Source organism: Parasteatoda tepidariorum, chromosome 10 (genome assembly GCF_982258835.1).
Source record: "Parasteatoda tepidariorum strain Cologne lab strain chromosome 10, Ptep-v5.0, whole genome shotgun sequence".
Taxonomy (NCBI): Eukaryota; Metazoa; Arthropoda; class Arachnida; order Araneae; family Theridiidae; genus Parasteatoda; species Parasteatoda tepidariorum.
The window spans coordinates 75,807,965-75,829,210 of NC_141764.1; the positions used below are offsets into that span (position 1 = coordinate 75,807,965).

At 30.0% G+C, this 21,246-nt stretch overlaps 1 protein-coding gene across 1 annotated transcript in view; it reads right to left on the bottom strand.

The window, feature by feature from the left end:
• The window catches only part of LOC107437997 (uncharacterized), a 49,140-nt gene that overhangs the window by 17,166 nt on the left and 10,728 nt on the right, over positions 1 to 21,246 (bottom strand). Inside the window, exons 2-3 of the mRNA XM_087152849.1 lie at positions 19,092 to 19,283; positions 15,858 to 17,273 (exon numbers count right to left, since the gene is read on the bottom strand). Coding sequence (XP_087008975.1) covers positions 15,858 to 17,273; positions 19,092 to 19,283 — 1,608 coding nt within the window. The remainder of the gene's footprint in view (positions 1 to 15,857; positions 17,274 to 19,091; positions 19,284 to 21,246) is intronic.

The following is a 21,246-nucleotide window of genomic DNA, read 5'->3' on the forward strand; positions in this document are numbered from 1 at the left end:
ATTTGAAAAACCACATGAAAAAGATCTCAAAAACGAAAAATAACTATCGAAAAAATGGCGTGTATTGACGATGAAATAGTTGCGAATAAAGCGAGTCAAAAAGTGATTACTCAAACTCAAAATTTGAGTGTCGAAATAAGATTGTATAAAAAATGGCGGAATTTTATTGACCATTTGAAAATGCCGTAAAAACGAAAAATATCTGAAATAACTGCTGAAAAAAAGATCAGAAAACGAATTGGATTAATGACGGAATAGCCGTCAATCATGCGCATCAGAAAGTGATTATTCAAAGTGGAAATAACCGAAAAACGATTAATAAATATTGAACATATGATCGAAAATAAACGATGAGGATTTACAACGGAATAGTTATTAATCGAGAGCTTCAATAAGTGATAGCTCTAACTCGAAATTCGTGTGTCGTATTAAAAATAGCGAATTTGAAAAATAACGTGAAAAAAACGATTGAAAATTCAGATCATCATAAATTACTAGCAATTTTTGCTATTGCATTTTCCAGTAATTAACGATTAGATTTTTTTTGCGAGCAATTTGCTACTTGCTAGTCGACGAAATCGCACCCTGGTTACTATGTAACAATATTGCATCATATATTTTTAGGCATTTTAAAATATCCTCATTTTTATTTCTATATTCAAATTTATTCGATTAAACATTGTAAAAAGCAACATTTTATGAAGTAATAAGAGCTCTGCTATTTATAATAACTGAGAGTAAGAATATTTCATTTCCTTCTGTTTTTCAGCCAAAATAAACTAGCCGCATTACCTATTTCTATGCATGTCTCATTAACAATTGCAGTTAATTTTAATTGGCCATTGTAATAGCATCATTTTATAAAGTATTAAGAGGTACAGCTCTGCTTATTGTTCATTTAAAAAAAATAACTGTATAAGGGATATTTCATTTCCTTCTGTTTTTTAGGCAAAATAAACTATCTTCGTTACTTATTTATATACCTAACTCATTAATAATTCCAATTTAATTTAATTCATCATTATGATGGCATCATTTTATAAAGTAATAAGAGTTCCAGCTCTGATAATTATTCGAAAAATAAAAATAACTGAGAGTAAGAATATTTAATTTCCTTCTGTTTTTCAGGCAAAATAAACTGTCTTCGTTACTTATTTATATACATAACTCATCAATAGTTCCAATTTAATTTAATTCAGCATTATGATGGCATCATTTTATAAAGTAATAAGAGTTCCAGCTCTGCTAATTATACAGTAAACAAAAATAACTGAGAGTCAGAATATTTCATTTCCTTTTATTTTTCAGGCAAAATAAACTGTCTTCGTTACTTATTTATATACATAGCTCATCAATAGTTCCAATTTAATTTAATTCAGCATTATGATGGCATCATTTTATAAAGTAATAAGAGTTCCAACTCTGCTAATTATACGGTAAACAAAAATAACTGAGAGTCAGAATATTTCATTTCCTTTTATTTTTCAGGAAAAATAAACTATCTTCGTTACTTATTTCTGTACCTAACTCATTATTAATTCAAATTTAATTTAATTGAGCATTGTAACAGCGCTTTTTATAAAGTGCTCTACTTATTATGCAGAATTTGAAGGAAATGAGTAAGAATAGCTCATTTCCTTCCACATCTCTTTAGCAGCAGACCAGCAATACTTATTACTTTATAAAACGCTGCTATTATGATGCTCAATTGAATTAAATTTGAATTATTAATGAGTTTGGTATAGAAATAAGTACTGACAGAGGAAGGTTTATTTTTCAACTTTTCTTTATGGATCAGTCAGCATTTTTAGGCATTATTTTATATTTATTCTCACCAATTGCAAGCGCGGCCCATTTGCTCTGATGGTCACAGCGTCGCGCTAATAATGCGAAGGGTGACTGTTACACTTGACATAATAACATTCGTAACACTGGTCCATGAGGGCCAATGTTACAAGTGTTATCACGATGCATAATTTTTGACTGTGTTCGTTATTGTGGCTCACCTATGCAATATTTCACTGATGAGTTTAATAATTAGTATGTGGAGTATTAATGTAATTAGTAATCTAGATAAACAGATTTATATGCTCGTTTTTTCCTAGTTACACACAAAAATACATTGGACCTCAAATCGTGGTTTACTGTCATTACCAAACTTAAAAAGATGTGAAAATATTGGGAGTTTATTCATCATATTATTTCATTATATCATCATATTATTCATCATATTTTCTTTTAAATAATTACTTTTTTTCTACATGATAAAGAACTAACAAGAATCGAGTTAATGTAGTATGAAATAATTTTTGCCGATATAAGAATAAGTTAATTTTCGATATTATATTCATTTAATGTAAAGTTTATCCTAAATTGTGTTGCAAGAATTTCTTACAAAATATTTGCAAAAAGCAGATAATTAGTCAATGGTTTATTTTTATTCAAAGCAACCGACTTTTCTTACTAATAAACTAATATACACTTAGGAATTTACCTAATAAGGAACATATACGCTGACTATCAAAGCGCATAAGAAAACTAGTTAAGAAAACATTTTTCTATGATTACTGATAATGAAGTTATGGTTGTTTGAATTATTTGGTTGTTATGAATTATTCTTCAAGAACTACTTCTATTCTGATATTACAATACGTTCATGGTACTCACAATTAGTCTTGATGTTCTTTATCAAAAAGCAAATCTAATTATTGTAATGAAAATCGATTTTTTTTTCATTTTCAGTAGTTGCACTGTTCTTGTTAATTAAAGACAAACTAGATACATAAAAAAGCCCTTGAAGTAATATTGGTAATAATTTCTAATCAAATGAAACATGAAGGCGTGAAATGCTATTATTCGTGATTTCTATAGCCTCTCTAGAATAATTCGAGTGTTGTAATTAACATTATTTATATGATTATGTGAAAAGTTTGGGTGTTATGACTCATCTTTTTCATTACAAACACAGAACTGAAACGCCATTCTGATTAATTTTATTAGGATGCTTCTGTGTGTGTTATGAAAGGCAATGTCTTATAATTCTTTAATAATTTTTGCGAATCAATTTTTTTTCCTTCAAAATAATCAGTGAATGAAAAAAATTCAATATGCATGATCTTTATGTGCCTGTGATCGTTTAATGTATTTTTAAATGATTTTTAAAAAAGTACCGTAGTATTAGACGTAACATCTTATGAAAGGTCAGTTTAAAATTTTATATTAATAATATTATTATTTAAAAATGTCTAAGAAATCATTCCATATTTCGAAATACAATGAACATTTTTGAAAATTAAATTCAGGAAAATTACTTCGCAAAAACTGTATTCATAGTTTTTTTTTTAGTTTTTTTACAGAAGCATTCTACTTTGTTTCGCATGTGCACTCTTCTTTTATGCTAAGCTCATAAAGAAAGGAAGTGAAATGCTTGACAATGGTGTAAAAGTAAAAAGGTTGGGAAACTGAATACAGAACAACGTTTCAAAGAAAAATCAATTAATTATCCTAGATACATATTTCTACTAATTAATCATACTTTTGTATAAGTACTCTTTTCATGCAAATTAGTGTGAAGAGAACTATAAAACAGAACTCAAATCTCTGACAATTACTGCCAAAAATACGAGTATACCAAGAAATTAAAAATCGAATAATTACTTTATAGAAAATACATTATATTTAGATCATTCTTTTGAAAGCATACTACTTAATTTCGTATGTGTACCCTTCTCTTTCACGAAGATTTAAAGGAAAAGAAGATAAATGGTTGAAAATCGTGTAAAATGTGATTATGAATGTCAAAATGATACAATTGAGTACTTTTTAATGTGTATTCTTTGCCAATATCGAAAAAAAGCGAAGTAAAAATTATAGAACTTAGAACACAAATATGACTAAAATGGAAAATAAATGTACAAATTTGCTTTTGATTTGAAAATAAGTAATATAAAATTTTGAAAATCAGGAAAAATGTAAGTATGTTAAGAAATTGAATGTAAAACATATATTCAATGACAAGGAATTCGCATATTTATATTACGAAAACATAATACTTAATTTAGTACTATATATTTTCTTTTATTCGTAGCAAATTTAGAGAAAGTAAAACAGGATAAAATGTTTGATAATCGTAGAAAATGCTGATATGTTGAAAAATTAAATGCAAAATTATGGTTCAAAAGAAAATAAATTCACAGTTGACTTTTACCGCAAAAGCATAATACCCTTAATTTTTAGCAATGTAATAATGCTTGCTCGTAGAAACTTTAGCGAAAGAAAAGGATATTAAATTTTGACAGGCTTAGAAAATATTAAAATGTTATGAAATGAATGAAAAATTGGACAATAAATTTGCAGATTTAGAATTTAATTATGAAGCAATAATACTTATTTGATTTAGAATGTAATTCTTCTACCTGTAAAAAACTCTAGAAAAATGTTTCACATTTTTTATCAATCAAATAAGTATAAATTGAACGGGTATTGAATATAGAACAAATACTCAATGGAAAAAAAATCTTACTATCTAAGAAAATGCAAATTTGTTAAAAAATGAATGTCAATTGAAAAATAAATTTGTGGATTAAGTTTTTTATTGTGAAAAAATTATACTTATTTAATTTGGTATGTGTGTACCCTCTACAAGACTCTATAAAAATGTTTCATATTATATTCAATAGAAAAAATATAAATAGATCGGGATACTGAACATAGAACAAATACTCCATGGAAAATAAATCGAAGGATTTAATTTTTTTTACAAAAGTTTTCTATTTAGTTTCATTTGTATTTCCTTCTCTAGAGCAAAACTCTAGAACTCGAGAAATAAAAAGAAAATGCTTAGAATATACTACAACGTTGGTGTTTTTAGCCTACATCATATTGAATCTCATGAATAGTATTCGTTACCTGACTTACATACCCCTGGGAATATCATTTTCCATCTTAATGGTAGATCTTTCAGGTATTGTGGTCCGGTGTGTTTTGCTCTACAAAAAGAATTCAATATTTATTTTATTAAAAATGTTGCACAAAACTCACTTGACACTTCAACCCAATATACGTCCTACTAGGCGTTTACAGATATTGGCTGGAATCTTGGCTTCGTTCATAATACCTGTAATATTCTTTGGTTTGACTGTGAGTAACTGTAGCTCACATTCTGAAATGAAACGTTTGGCGGAAGGGACATTTTTTGGCTGGACAGCGAATGAGAAATGGCAGAACTGCTTGGCGGTTTTGTTGTCCGACTACGTGTGCTTGAATCAAGAGTATCTTCTGCCTGGTTTCGTTATCGTCTTATGCTGCCACACTTTCGGGCGCTTAAAAATAATCCTCCAGACGTTTTCAGCAAACATCTTGTTCACTGACACAGCAGAATCCCTATTTAGTTATTATCAGAAACATTCCCACAACATAGTAGATTGTGTGAACCAAATCGAACAATCCATGTCACTTCTGTTGTTTATTTTGTTTGGTTTCATGACGTCTTCGATTTTCACAGTGACGACGTACCTCATTCGATACAAACTTGCGAAATTCAACGCAATGATCGCATGCCAGTGCACTTTAATGATTGTTACAGTCGTCGCATTTTATGTTACAAGTACCAGAGCAGCTGATGTATACGAAAATGCTGTAAGAGTAAAATACAGCGTTCTTGTTGCAGCTACAAGAATTAAACACATGGACGCCGAGCAGCTGGGTCTTCTGTTGACTCTTGTAAATGACTTTCCGAACAGAGTAATTATTTCCGGATGTAAATTTTTCACTTTTAAACGCACTTTTATGCAGAAAGCTGCGGGATGTATGATTACATATGGAATAATTCTATCTCAATTTAAATGATACAGTGAAATAAATGAACTCTAACATATTTTGTTAATGATAATATTTGATTTACAAAGTATATTGCAATGGATTTGAAAAAAATAGATTGTGTGAACCAATTCAAGCAATCCATGTCGCTTCTGTTGTTCATTTTGTTTGGTTTCATGAAGTCTTCTTTCGTTTTCTTTATTTATAAAAAATTGGGCACCTGGACCTCGCAGAAGGCCCATATCCCATACATCATGAAATAGTATAAAAAGTTAAAATAAAAGACAGTTTGAGTTCAGCAGTCTATGGGGTGGCAGTTACAGGGAGACAAGCACCTTGCTTGCATAACTGAAAGAAAATGAAAATAATAAGAGCAACTTGCTGTAATCTGTGGATGGCTGTAGTTTGATTGTCAACGTGAAGTAACATAGGTCAGGATTTCTGTATTGGTAAAGTGTTTGATGCTGTGGGCTATAGGTACTTTGGATTAGTGATGTAGACTATAGATGCTGGAATTGAAGACTATTATTTGGGCTGATAGTTGTGGTATGATCATAACGTCTTCGATTTTAACATTGATGACGTATCGCAGTTAATTCAAACTTGCAAAAATCAACGCAGCTGTGTTCACATGTCAGTGCACTTAATAATAGTTATTATCCTTGCAGTTTAAGTCTTAGAACAGCTGATGTATACGAAAATGCTGTTAGAGTAAAATACGGCGTTAACGTTGCTGCTACAAGTAATGGACAGAAGGACGCTCTTGTAAATGACTTTCCGAACAGAGTAGATATTTGTGAATATAAATTTTTCTCTTTTAAACGCACTTTAATGCAACGGGATGCATGATTATTACGTATGAAAATAATCTATTTAAACTTAAAAAATGATAAATTGAAGCAAATGAACTCTAATTAATATACTTTAAAAACAATAGAATTTGATCTAAATGTTTGTTATGTGCACATATTCATAGAAGGAAAATGTTTCGAATATTTAAATTTTAGTACAACTGGTATTTTTTTCTTGTTTAACTTCTTACTCATCTATTTATTATTGAATGGGGTTCATTATAGTTTAGACTCAAGGAAAAAAGTAAAAAACGTTCGTTTTCTTAGAAATCCAAATTTATAGATTAATGAAATTAGTTAATAAATTAATCCGACTAAATGATAGTAATAAGTACTACAGCGCAAAGTTGTTGTTAACTAAGATATTTGATAAGAACTAAATTTATCTTAATATTAATTAGTTTTAACGATAAGCTATAAATTGGATAATATATTAAGTGTGAAAGGCTTGCACCATCTTTGAAAAATTTGGATAAAATTAATGATACGCCACATTTTTAAATTGTTCAAGAGAGCAATTTTGGAAAAAAACATGATTTTTAAGATGGCAATTAGATATTTCCAAGTATTGTGCTTTTATCAAATGAACTTGTGGAATAAAGTACTTATTCGGAAACAATTTTAAAGAATGGTTTGATGTAAAAATGTCACTATCGTAAAATAGTGTAGCTTCTCACGATATTGTCCCAATTACTTCAATTTTACTTCATTTTTTCACATGCTATGTGGAATACCTTAAAAAATTCGGCATAACCGTTCACTTAAATTGGAATTAAGACAAATCAGAAGAATTTATTTACCTTAAGAGCAGAGATTAAAGTAGGCCTAATTTGTTTATTTTCGAAATATTTAAAAACTCACTGTACAATTAGCAAGTATTATGTATCTCTTTAAATTATGTATCTCTTTAAATCCATTTCACGTCAAATAAATCAATTTCTGACTGTCCCATCATTAATTCTGAAGAAATTTTGTGGATTCGGGATACTTGACAAGGTAAGTAATTCTATCATTTTTAAATTTTTAATTTGATAATTCGCAAAGTTTGAGACTAGTCAAAAACTGAATTTTTCAAGAAAAAAAAAACAAATTTAAATTTACTTAAATGATTTCATTTTATTTTATAACCGTCGTTGAACAGCTGACGCAATTTTGAGTTTACGACTACCAATGTTCAATTCCGTAGTCTTGTAATTCTGAATCCTATCAAGAAGACAAGAAAACTCCTGGATTAAGTATTGGGAGAAATTTGCCTTCGAGGAGGACTTTTTTATGGAACTAAACCACATTTGGAGAGGAAAACCATAAACTCCTACCACGGTCAGCATCTCGGCAAGGGAACTCTCACTCGTCATCCGTCTAACACTGAGGATATTTTTGCGTCTGCAATGTGATCGAAGTGAGCCGGGTTCGGAATTCGTATCGACCAGCCATCGCTGGGATTTGAACCCGGTTTACCTCATTGAAAGGCAAACGCTCTGTCTCCTGAGCCACCACGGCTCTATTTAAATGATTGCAACTTTTTCCCTGATGAAGGTTAAAAAAATTAACACCGTAGAATAGACCTTCCAATCGATACCACTACAGGAGGATGTATGTAATTAACAAAATTGATACGTCATACGTCTATGAAACACAAGAGCCTAAACTTACTTAAATTGTAACTTGATTAAATCAAAAGAAGAAAACTTGAAAACTTCTACGTTATTTTCCTGGAAAAAAATTATGTATAAAAATAAAATTTACATTCGTAATCCATAATTGCTCTACCTCTATTTATAGCAATAATGAAAAAAGTGCTATTGTTTGAAATATAATTAGGATAAATTTTGAACTAAGCAGATGTTTTCTTATGTTAGCTACCACATATGCCATGATTACGTAATCTCATAATTACAGGTTTAAATTAGCAACTTTATACTGTTAATGTAACATATTGAACAGTCGTGCCGTATTTGTTCAATAAATTCCTTTGTAAGAAAATAACTGTGGTAAAAGTGTTTGCCTTTTAAAAGAAGTGTCCTCATAGATGACCCCGGGGCACCAATAAGATAATACTAAATTATCAAGGGACTAAAAATTACAGATACTCGATCGCCATGACGCCTAAAAACTCAATAGCACCCAAGATTTAAATCTATAACCCAATGTCAAAAATCTGTGGCACTATTTACCAATCCCTAACATGCTGGCTCCAACAAGTTTTGCATTTTTGTAGATCCTCTCTAATAAATATTTTAAGAGTGGAGTTAAAATAAAAGAACACCCTGAATAGCTTTAGGCTTAATGATCGGTTATCTAATTGTTCCTGAGAAGTCAAATTTTAAATTCACGACTTTTTTTAAAATTTGATTTCACAGAAACTATTCTATCGATTTCGCCCAAGTTTTGTATTTTGCCGAGTAAAATTACATTTTTAAAAATGATGAAAATTTGTATACCTTTCAATTCAAACTTTTTTCGACTGCTATAAAATAATAAATATTTACTCGAAGTTATTTTTTTAAATGTAATTACCATTCGATAAACAAATTTTATAATTGTGTGCAAATTCTTTTCAACTCGCTTAAAAGTTCCTGAGATATTGTGAAGCACGCAAAAAGTAAAATTAACATTAAGGGGTCAAAACTTTGGACAGCTTTCCTATCAAAACCGTTGGGACTATATTTCCTAGATTGTGGTTACTGCCTATATTTTAGAGGCCAGAAATACAAATGCGTTGAAAAATAGCATACCTGCCAAGTTTTAATCCCTTCCATTATCATTTTCCCCAGTGGTATTAAAATGGAATTATAACTTCAATTTTAAGCAAACAAATACGTTGTATATGAGCAAACTTAAGTTGACAACCATGATAGTAGCGCATATTAATATATGTGCTTAATTTTTGTAAGAATAGTGGTGATCAAAATCATTTAAAAATTAAGTTTTAAAAGAAAAAATAGTATATATTTACTACCACTTTAAATATGAAAGCAAAATCTTCCGGAAAATCCGGAAGAGTTGGCAGGTATGAAATAGGTAAAGTACATTTTTGCTTCTAATTTCTTAACTTAAAATATCGTCTGCACTTATTAATTAGCATATTTGATGTCTGCCCCTCAAATCATTAAGATTGAGTCCTAGAACGTTAAGATCCGATCTTTGGAACAAAAGTTATTTAGGGGGATCCGTTTATTCATTTTCTTTCCATGCACAGTAAATGTCATTTGCGAATTTTTAATTTTAATCCATTTAGAAAGCAGTTTTTATAAAAGTCAAAATATTTTACTATTTCTGAGAATGTTTTCTTAAAGACGCTTTATTCAAGAAATTTTTTATTTATCTTAAAAACTAATTTTTAATTAATCGTAGGATTAAATAACCCAAATTAATTTTTGCTCAATTTCTAATTAATAATATTAATTAACATTTCTAAGCTTTAGTTTAACTTGAAAGAGCTGTTGTAATATACATTCACGAAAATATATATCAGGTTATGGAAAAGCATTGTACTTTATGTTTGCTAGACTAATATTTGTATATAATTCGTAGATAAGACATATAAAGAAATGACATTTTCATCATTTTCTTCTCTGATAAACGAATCAGAATGAGGCCAATAATTGCTTTATGAATAAATAGCAATTCAATATTCGAAGCAATTATATCTTAACAAAAGTATCCTCGTTTATTTACAGAATTCTAAACGGAGATATCTAATTATTAGTATCACCCAATAACCAATTTCACGCTCAATGATTTTTATCCATCCTGGAAAGTTGTACTGAAAGTAAAAATAATTTAGTAATTTGTGATTAAAATTAAATTTTAGAGAGTGAATAAAAATGGAGTTTCCTAAAGAATCTTTTATTGTCCGATTAACAAAAGACTCTTCTAAAATTTTACGCAAAAACCATATCGGGGACAAATTTTATGATTTAAAGCTAATCACAAAAATGTTGTGTTTGGTATCGTTTGTTCTTCCTCCTCTTGGTAAACAAACGAAAGGAAGAGAAGTGAGGAGAATATTATTGGAATACACAACAACGCTCGCGTTTTCGGCTTATGTACTGCTTGATATAGCAAACGTTATTAGCGTTGCTTGGTCCCTGCCAGTAGGACTAACCATTTCATTTTTTGTGACTGATTTTTCGGGTTTGACAATCCGCTGTGTTTTATTCTACAAAAGGAAAAATTTGTTTTATTTCTTGAAAATTCTGTTGAGAACGCATTTCTCACTAAGCACTGGAAAGGCTTCTCGCAAATCGCTTAAGTTGGTAGGTGGATTTATCATCGGCGTATTAATGCCATTGATTTTCCTTATAGAATCATTAGAAGTGTGTTATTCGTCGTCTCGGGTATCTCGTGCTTTAAAATCAGCGTTTTTCGGCTGGAGCGGCCAAAATCAGTGGCAGAATTGCTTGATCTTGCTCACTTCCGATTTCATCTTGTACAATCAGAAATTCCTTTTACCGGGATTCATAATCGTTTTAATCTGCTACTCTTTCAGAATATTGCAAGAAATACTGATCATGTTTTCGGACAGTCTTCGGTCTCAAAACAACGGAGACGCACTGTTAGCGTATTACAAAAAATACTTACGAAGAATATTGCAATGCGTCGATTGGTTTCAGAAGTCAATGTCACTCCTGCTGCTGGTAGTGTTTGGTTACATGACTGCTTCGATTTTTACAGTTTCAACCTTCGTCATGAGAGCAAGAAATATATGGGAGCGCTGGCTTTTATTTTTACCTAACTTCATTTTAACATTTGCTTCGCTCGTAGCCTTTTATTTTACTAGTATACGTGCAGCTGATGTTCATGGTAGTGCAGTTAAAGTTAAAGATTCTGTATATGAAATTGCAACCAAAGTTGCATTTATCGATGATGAACAGCGTGGCCTGTTGTTGACACTGGTGAATGACTTACCATCAAGAGTTGTTATTACCGGATGCGACTTTTTTTCATTTAAAAGGTCATTTATTCAAAAAGCTGCTGGATGTATGGTAACTTATGGGATAATTCTCTCACAGCTTGATAAATAAAATAATTTGAAAAATTGTTCTTACAAAAACATGCATGTACCGGGTTGTGATTTTCCAATCCAGCGGCTTTTAAGATCCAATCTATTGTTTACATTTTATTTAAATAATGAACATGGTGCGTAGCGCTTTTAAAAAAGTGCTTAAAGGTGTTTATTTTTGATTTTTGCTTTAGCTCTTAAAGGTGTTTTTTTATTGGGTGTTCTAAATAAGTGCTTAATTTTCCTTCTTCGAAAATGAGATTTTTTTTAATTATGTGGATTTTCTCCACGTATTATGCAAAAGCACGGATTTCACATTGTTCTATTTAACGTTTTTACAATTCATTCAAACACAATGAACTTTGGCATACAAAAACATGCATGTACCGGGTTGCAATTTTGCAATTCAGCGGCTTTTAAGGTTGCGTTCAAAGCGGTTCAGCGGTTGCGTATGAAAGCGCCAATCATTTTACATGCTTGATGAAATACTTGCGCTGGGTTCGGTGAGATTCTTGTACTCTCGTGTGCAACTCTGCTGCAGTTTGTAAGATATTCTCAATTTCAGGCTTCATTTTCCACCCTCTGAAATCGAACTGAAAAATCTCGTGATCTTTTTATGGTTTCTAATGTAATCAAGAAAAGAGTTCTTTATCAGAAACAAGTTATTTTCTCATGTTTATGTAATGACTTCGAAAACTATTTTGCATTTTATTAATGTATATAGTGCCTAAAAATATTCTTTTAGTGCTTAAAAATACTTAAAGGGTGCTTATTTTTTGTTGAAAGATTTGGCTACGCACCCTGAGGAAAAGCATTATTTTTTACTTTTTTTCAGTTTAAGGTAACACATTTTAAAGGAATTCAGATTTTTGACAAAACTTGTGACCAACTACAGCCAAGAGGAAAATCTTCAAAGAAGAGAGTGAATTGTTTAAGACCGTTGGATTGAAAATTAAAAACATGATTGACTAAAAACTACTACAACTGATTTTAGAGATTACTCCTACTATAAAGAATTTTTAAATCGATGACATGCTGATTCTTTAATTCACTTATTCATAAGCCAGTTATTCGGTCAACGGCTCATTCACTAATCCGTCGATTAACTTATTCAATAATTCAACCGTTATTTCTATTTACTGATTCATTTCAATACGCTCATTCAATGATTTATCAATTCGCTTTTTGATTCATAATGCTTTCAGACTTCGACCCCTCACATAGAATACAAGGAAGATAATATTAATAATAAGGAAGATGAAAATTATAGGTACAAGAGTATAGAATAAAGAAAAAAAATCAATATAAAAGTCAGAATAAGAGGGAGATAATTTTAGATTTAAGGAAAAAAATATTTGGGTAAACAGTTGAATTAATGCTAATTATATAATTTCAACATCGTGATAATGTTTAAATTCTATAAAAAGCATCATTATTTAGTACTCCAGTTACAATCCTAAAGAAGATCTTACTTGATAAAAAAAAATTCATTCGATTTAAAAATATACAGATTGGAAATAAAAGTCGACATGTTCCAAGCGCTCAAAAACATGCGCCCATACTCAAGACCTGCCAGCCGTGAAGAAGAAGAGACAAAATTTGATTTTAAATATAAAAGCAGAGAATAAAACGTAAAGGTACTTACGAAAATTGAAAAAAAAAGGCTCCTTCTTCCCTAGAGTGTGTTCTAAATGACAATTTGCAAAATAAACTTTGTCTCGGTACTTTAACTAAACTAACACTACTAACACTAACTTATACTCGGTGCACCGCTTTCAACAGAAACAATTAGTAATAATTAAGTCAAAAGGTGTCATGTCAGGAATGCCAAAAAAAACAGTTCTTTCTAGATATAATTACTACGTCGTCTTTTTAAATAATAAATCTATAAATAATTAAAACAAATTTCTTCTTCAAGCTCCCCTTAATTAATTAATAAATAAATGTAAGTTAAAAGTGATTCTTTTTAAAAATATTATTAGATAAAAGTTACCACTTGTTTTGAAAAAAACGTTTTTAATGTGTTGTGCCGAGGATTTATGCATCAAGTAATGTATTTAGATTTGTAATTAAATGCAAAAGTTTTGTATAAAAACAATGTTTATATAAAATACAATAAATGTATTTGAAAATAGAACATAAAAATAATATATATGGCACATAAAAATGTCAATAATTTTTCTGTATCATCAGAGCAAAATAAAACTTCAACGCAATGTTATTAACTACAATCATTGTCATGTAATTAAGTACTAATTATGAGAAAATAACAAATATAAATAATAAGTAGTTACAAGTGTGATTATAAATAATAATTAACAATATAGTATTCATTGCTATAAATTCAAACATATATTTTTAAAATTTTATTCATCTAAATATCGTAATGGACAAAAAATATTAAATTTTTATGCCATTTATTTTAAATGTTAAACATAATATAAACATTATCCTCTTCATTACTTCGGGCCACATATGTCTCACTACTCAGCTTCTAAAGTCTGTCACAAGCTGTGTCACTACTCAGCTTCTAAGATTTATAGTTTCATTCTCACTGAAACACATGTGAACGTTTAAGCTTTCTGGGGATTCTAAGAGATGCAGAACATATACGTTATTTGGGTAGAATTTCACAGAAACAGAAGTGATTTTCGAAAAATGACACCAAGTCCAAGTGCTCAAAAATGATAGTAATTTCAAATAGTACATAATTCAGTTATTCTAAAAACAAGTAGTTCTGTGATGTGTATGATGCTTTTAAATTTATATTTACTTAATATTTATAAATAATACAGTCAAGAATATGCAGATCCACGTGTGTGTACCTTAGTAGCGAATGGTGAAATTTCTGATAGTGTATAGTAGTCAAAAAAAGTCTCATAGTCTAGTGAAATCTATATAAAATATAACTACTTAGAGAGATTAGATCGATTTAGATATATTTGTTTTGTGTACTTTAATTAATTGTGTTAGGTTAATTTTGAGGTACACATACATTTAATAACTTTAACTTTTGTGTTGTTTTTTTCTTCTTCATAATTTTGAAACTTTACCCCCAAGAATTAAATATTTATTTTATAACATTAGATATTATTAATTTAATATTATTTTATAATATTTTATAACGTTAGATTATTTTCAATAATTATTTATTCCGCTTGGAACGCATGATTAAAATAGTTTTGAAATTGATATATATTTCAACTTCACATTTTTTTAAAGTTTATTTTTCCTCTATATAATTATTAAATCTATTTATCATTGTTTTTAAATGGACCATAATATAACCATATACATGTTTATTCATTCCCACTCCAGGTGCAATTTAACATTTGAAATATTTATATCATTTTACTTACTTAAAACCTGAGGTCAACGTATGTGGACTTAAATTTATTAGCCCCCTGGAGGTATAATTCATATTTTCTTTATCTTAATATTACTTATGGCAGTAAAATAGAAATTCGGAATTGTAAAATATTTTTTTGCCGTATACCTTTATACTTAAGTAGTGAAGAAGATGTTATCTAAACATTATATTAGGAAATTAAAAATTGCACGATCAAAATAAACACATTAATTAAAAAAATTATCTTAGTAACAGAAATTTTTTTCTTTAAATTGTAGTATTGACTAAAATGAAAAAACATCGAGTACATTTAATCCTAAACCATTTTTATTAAAATATATTTTCTAAAATAATTAAACTCTCTCCTTTTTCTTGATAGTAACTGAATATCAATTGTTTAAAAACATGTATTAGGGTTAACAAATTAGAAAAATGACAAACAGCTTTTATCTTCATTTTGCCTCCACTTTTAACTTTTTTTCCTCGATGTTCTGATATTCTATCTTGCGTAACGTTTACTTTTAAAATAGAAGTGGTGGTTAAGCTATAAGCACATTGATTTCTTTATTCGTAAGAAAACTAAATATTATTTCTGATAGTGAGTAATTTAAGTAATTCTTTAAAGAGCAAATTATTTCGATTACGAAAAAGAGGTTTAGAACTTTAAAATTGTCATGAAATAAGCAGAGATAATAGTTTGACAAACTCATCTGCATCGAATTACATTGTCACCCATATTCGTTTTTTCTTCTTCATAAATAGAATGAATAGGACCAAATTCTTTATTGTCAAGACTCTTTGCCTGTCTTATTTTCTATGAGTGATTAATTTTAAGGTACTAAACTTAGTTCTTCGTAACCAGCAGATGTTTTTCTCATTTTTATCATGAATACGATAATAACTGCCATTGCTAGTACTGCAACAGTCAGAAATGTTATTGCTAGTCCCAGTTTTACTTTTTTCAAACCAGGCATTATAATATGTTGTAAATGTTCTGTTGTTACTTCAGAAGAAGTACTGGTAGGTGTGGTAAATGTTGAGGAATCGGACGAAGTTTCTTCTGTTACGGTAGTTGATTTATCAATGTAGGGTTCATGGCTTGACGCCGTCGTTTTAATATCCTTTGACGTAGTCTCAGATGTGATTACAGTCATGTCAGTATTGGAAACTAGCTCTTCTGTAGAAGTCGTACTTTTGGGAGAAATTACAGTTGAAGAGCTCAAATCTGTTGGTATAACAGTGTCTGTAGAGACTTTCGAAACTGGTGTAGCATCAGAAGAAGTAATTGTAGAAGCTTTTAAATCTGCTGGAGTAGTATCGGAAGTAGAAGCGCTTACAGAGACTTCTGAAACTACTGGTGTAGCATCAGAAGTAGGAATGTTTGTAGAGGCTTTCGAAACTGCTGGTGAAGCATCAGAAGAAGTAATTGTAGAAGCTTTTAAATCTGCTGGTGTAGTATCAGAAGTAGAAGCGCTTACAGAGACTTCTGAAACTACTGATGTAGCATCAGAAGTAGAAATGTTTGTAGAGACTTTCGAAACAGCTGGTGTAGCATCAGAAGAAGAAGTGATTGTAACTTTTAAAACTGCTGGAGTAGTACTAAAATTTGAAACATTATCTAATGTCGAATCAGAATTAGTAATCAAGAGGCTCGTTACAGTGCTTGAAATTTCAAAACTAGATGTAGGAGAGATACTGATACCCGATACAAAACTTGAATCTGACTTATCACTTGAAGCATCAGTTGAAGAACTTGCATCGTCTGATCGAGTTGCAGCATCCGATGTAGAGCTAATATCGTTTATGTCGGTTAAGGATTTCGATATTGAACTTACATCATTTGAGTTAGTTGAACTATTAGTCGAAGTAGAGGGACTTGTTTTCTCTGAAATACTTAAATCTTCTGTGCTTGAATGTTGCTTTTCCTCAGATGTTAAACTAAATTTATCAGTTGTAGTGTTTGTCGCTAAGCTACTATCATCTAAACTAGAGAGTTTTATTGTATTTTTTAATTCATTTCCTGAAGAGGTAACTGATAGGCTAACATCATCAGAAGACGTTGATTGAGGGAGAGATGACAGAGATATTTCAGTTGAAGACTCATCTTTGAGATCATTATTTGTATTCCTTCTTTCTTCATCGTCTACTGGTATGTATTCTGAATCTTTTCCATCATGATCATCCTCGATACCTTTTCCAGATAGAACAGATGATCTTCCATTTGAATGATTACGCTGAACTTCAGGATCACCTAAAAAAATATAACATTAGACACAGAGAAAAAAGCATATCTGTTTCATGCCCTACAAGCCAAAAAAAACTTCAAACTAACACAGCTTTCAATTTATTTAAGAAATGGTAAGGAAAAAGACAAACCAGTACACTTTAATAAACAGGGTTGTTCAAAAGGATGAACCCAATTTGATTCATTTGTATTTAAAGAAAATGTATTTAATAATTTTATTTGAAATTAATTTGTATTAAATTGGACATGAACATTGACACATAAGAAGGGAAGAAAGGCTCAATGCTTTGTTATTTTTTTTAAAGCAGAGTAATGCTTCCCTTCTTTGCTGCACGAAAAACACCTACTCGGTGACCAAACTCGTCCCACAAACGAAAAAGTGTGTCTTATGTTACTGAGCGTTCTATAGCAGTGAGGTGGTTCCTCCGGTCGGCTATAGCAGTTATTAGTAAAGGTATTAGATTTGAACAGCCTTAATCTTACATAGCCTTACAAGAAAAAGGCTTGTGGTGCTACGTCAAGAGATCTCGGAGCATTGGGACAGCTGAACTAGTTCTCGCAAATACCAAAACACAGAAAATTTAATGCGACTTATTCACAACTGATGGTGAAGCGATATATATCTGCCTATTTGTATATCCAACCACACTATAATTACCAAAGCAGAGGTAAAAAAACACTCTCTAATCTTACTTAGTATGTAGACTGCTCATATCCAATGTGTATTTTGGGAAAGATAAATTAATGAAATTGGGACCATTTTTTTTAGTAACACTAAATTTGGGAACATCACCATATAAATTTCCCGAAAACAATTCATTTGCCTAAAACTTTTTGTTTTTACTTTTAGACGCTAAAATTGTGAAAAGAGGAAATACCGACTAGCTTTAACGTAAATTTATTACCTCCATTAGAGAGATTTTGCGAAGTGTTCTGGTTTCTTATAAACTCTATTCGAGCTTCGCAGCACATTTGCAAAAATTTCGAAAAAAATCGAAGAATCACTAAAGGCTTAAAAAGACGATTGGCGTTATGGTTATCAGAATAAAACACTGAGTAAAAACTTTCTATTAAATTTATTAAACCAAAAAAAAAAACATATTACGCGGTTGCTAACTCTCCCCAACTGTTTGGAAACTATCATCTTATATTTAAAATAGTACTGAATTTTTTTAAATTTTTTCCTTAATTGAATGAAATTAATTAAAAATGACTTTCAACACCACTTCATCCAAATATATATCAGTAGCATGTTCGCATGGTTTTAAGTACGAGGTAATAAGTGTGTCATAAAAGTAAAAAGTAGTAGAATTTCATTTCATTCATATTCATATTTTCAGTAACTATTCATCTCCTGACTATACCATTACGCATAAGGCTATAAGTTTAGACCAAAAATCCTATGGGCATTTCATTTGATTCATAATCTGAAATAAATAAATAAGAAATATTATACAAGTAGAAAATATCCAATTAATAGAAAATTATGCAAGTTTTAATTTATTTCCTTTTTTTAACTGTTGAGAAAATAATAGCATAAGTAAAGTGGTGGGTTGTAAAGCATAAACGGTATAATTGACTATATTCAAATTCTCAGCATGTCACTTATTTGACACTCAACACCTATTTGAGACAAAGACTATTTGAGGTTGTTGCGAATTATTTTTTCGAGTGGCAGCTAAAAGCAGACAAAATTCTTTTAATTCTGATTTATTAAAATGTAAATACATTACCCTTGCTATCCATTGGAAATTTTTTTACAACTATATATATATATATATATATACACACTCACACATACTATCTATACATATACACACTCACTTGGTACAGAAGTTGCATCTTTTATGGAACTTGATTCTCCACTTATAGTATTTTCGAACTCATTTTCTGAATTGGATACCGATACATTAACATCATCACGTACATACACAAAATCGGAGAAATCTTCGACTACTTTTTCAGGTAGATCAGATGATCTCTCATTTGAATGGATGCTTTGAAATTTATCAGCCTCTGAAAAAGGTTGGTATTATTCACAATGCGAAAACATAGTAATGCTACATCATATGCGTCGTTAGGGAGGGACAAGGGTACATGTAAATTTTTCAAATTTTAAATAATTAAATTTCTCTAATAGTCCCCTTCAATATTTCAGACGAACAGAGAAAATTTTCCTCGTTTAAATTCATCGACTAAAATTCATTATTCATTAATTTATTTTCATTGATTTAAATTCATTAAAGGTAAAAACAGGAAAGAGATTAATCTTTTCAGAGATGTTTATCAGATTTAAGATTCTTTTTTATGAGTGAAATTTATAGAATTACTGTGATAGTGTAGTTAAATTTATCCCTCTGAAAAGTTGGATACATGTGAAGCCAATGTATCCCGTCCAACAAACGAAAAAAAAATTCATTCTTGAAAAGTAAAAGAAAATAATTAAATTAAAATACAACTCATTGCTGTAATGCATTTTTATCTATCACTAAATTACGCTAACCAGTGTCCTGGGAAAACTGAAAAAACTCGAAAAACTTTTTTCTTAAATCATGTTCAAAAACTTTTCCGTTATAAAGCAGTTTTAACGCCGTACTGGAGATACTCTAATATGCTATTAGCGATGTTACAAAGCAGCTGTTAACACTAGAAAGACAGAAAATTAGTATATAGCTATATTGCCCAAAAGCAGTCAAAATGACTGGATTGTGAATGCTTAAATAAATTTGTTGAAAATTAATTTTTAATATTTTTTATATTATTTGCAGTTATATAGAAAGTTATTAGTAAATATTAACAAAAAAAATTATATGTTGTACAAAAAGTCACAAAATTCTAAGAAATTGCGTCATTATATGCACCATTGTTTTTCTAATTGAAATTAAAAGCAGTCAAAATGACTTCCTTACGCAATCTAGCGTTAACGTCACTGCAGAACTACTCTAATATGCTACTGGCGATCTTAAAAAGCAGTTGTTAACGTCTCACTAGAACTACTCTAATGTGCTATTGGCGATGTTACATAGCAGTCGTTAACGTCTGTAGAAATACATGTTATTGAACCACCGATAGATGGCGGAGTTTATCATTAGATTGTAACCGTAACTGCAAACTAAGATTTTGTAAAAAGCAAGCACATCACATTGTAATGTAGTAGTAGCATTGCCTACCATTGTACCGTATTTCTCATGTTAACTATTTAAATATATTTTTGTTACTTACCCCTTGGTAATTATTGAGTAGTTTTCCTGTGCCATCAAGAAAACGAGAAAAAGGTTATATTCACTAATAATAGTAATAAATCTTCGGTGTATTTACCCTATTAGAATTGCTTTAAGTTGAAAAGCGAAACTGGTGCATCGATGCCGAGAAAGGCAATGCACTGAAGATAAGAATAGAATCGAATTTTAGTGGATAAAAGATAGCCAGAAAAAAGGGGTAAGTTTATTTTGATTGAGAAATATTATATTTTGTATATCATGGATATAGAAAAACTTAAAATGAAAAGAAGAGCTTTGAAAAGTTCTACTACTAAATTTCTCACTAACTTAGATAAAAACTTTGATAATTTGACTATTTATGAATTAGAAACATCTTTAGAACAATTAAGTGAGAAAATGTTGAACATAAAATTAATAAATGAAGAGATAATGAAAGAACTAGATGTTAGAGATATCGAAAAGGAAGTTGAATCCTCTGAAACGTATGTAGAAGATTTGATTAACTATAAATGTGAAATTAAACAGAAGATTCAACAAATTAGTGCCACTCCCTCAACTAGTTCTAATTTGAATGGTGTAACTAGCTCTCAGACTGTAAATCAAACAGAAGTAAACAAATGCACGATAAAACTACCAAAATTAACTGTAAACAAATATTTCGGAGATCCAAATTCATGGTTGGAATTTATCGGCCAGTTCGAAAATGCAATTGATAAAAATCCGTATCTTTCAAATATTGAAAAACTAATTTATCTAAA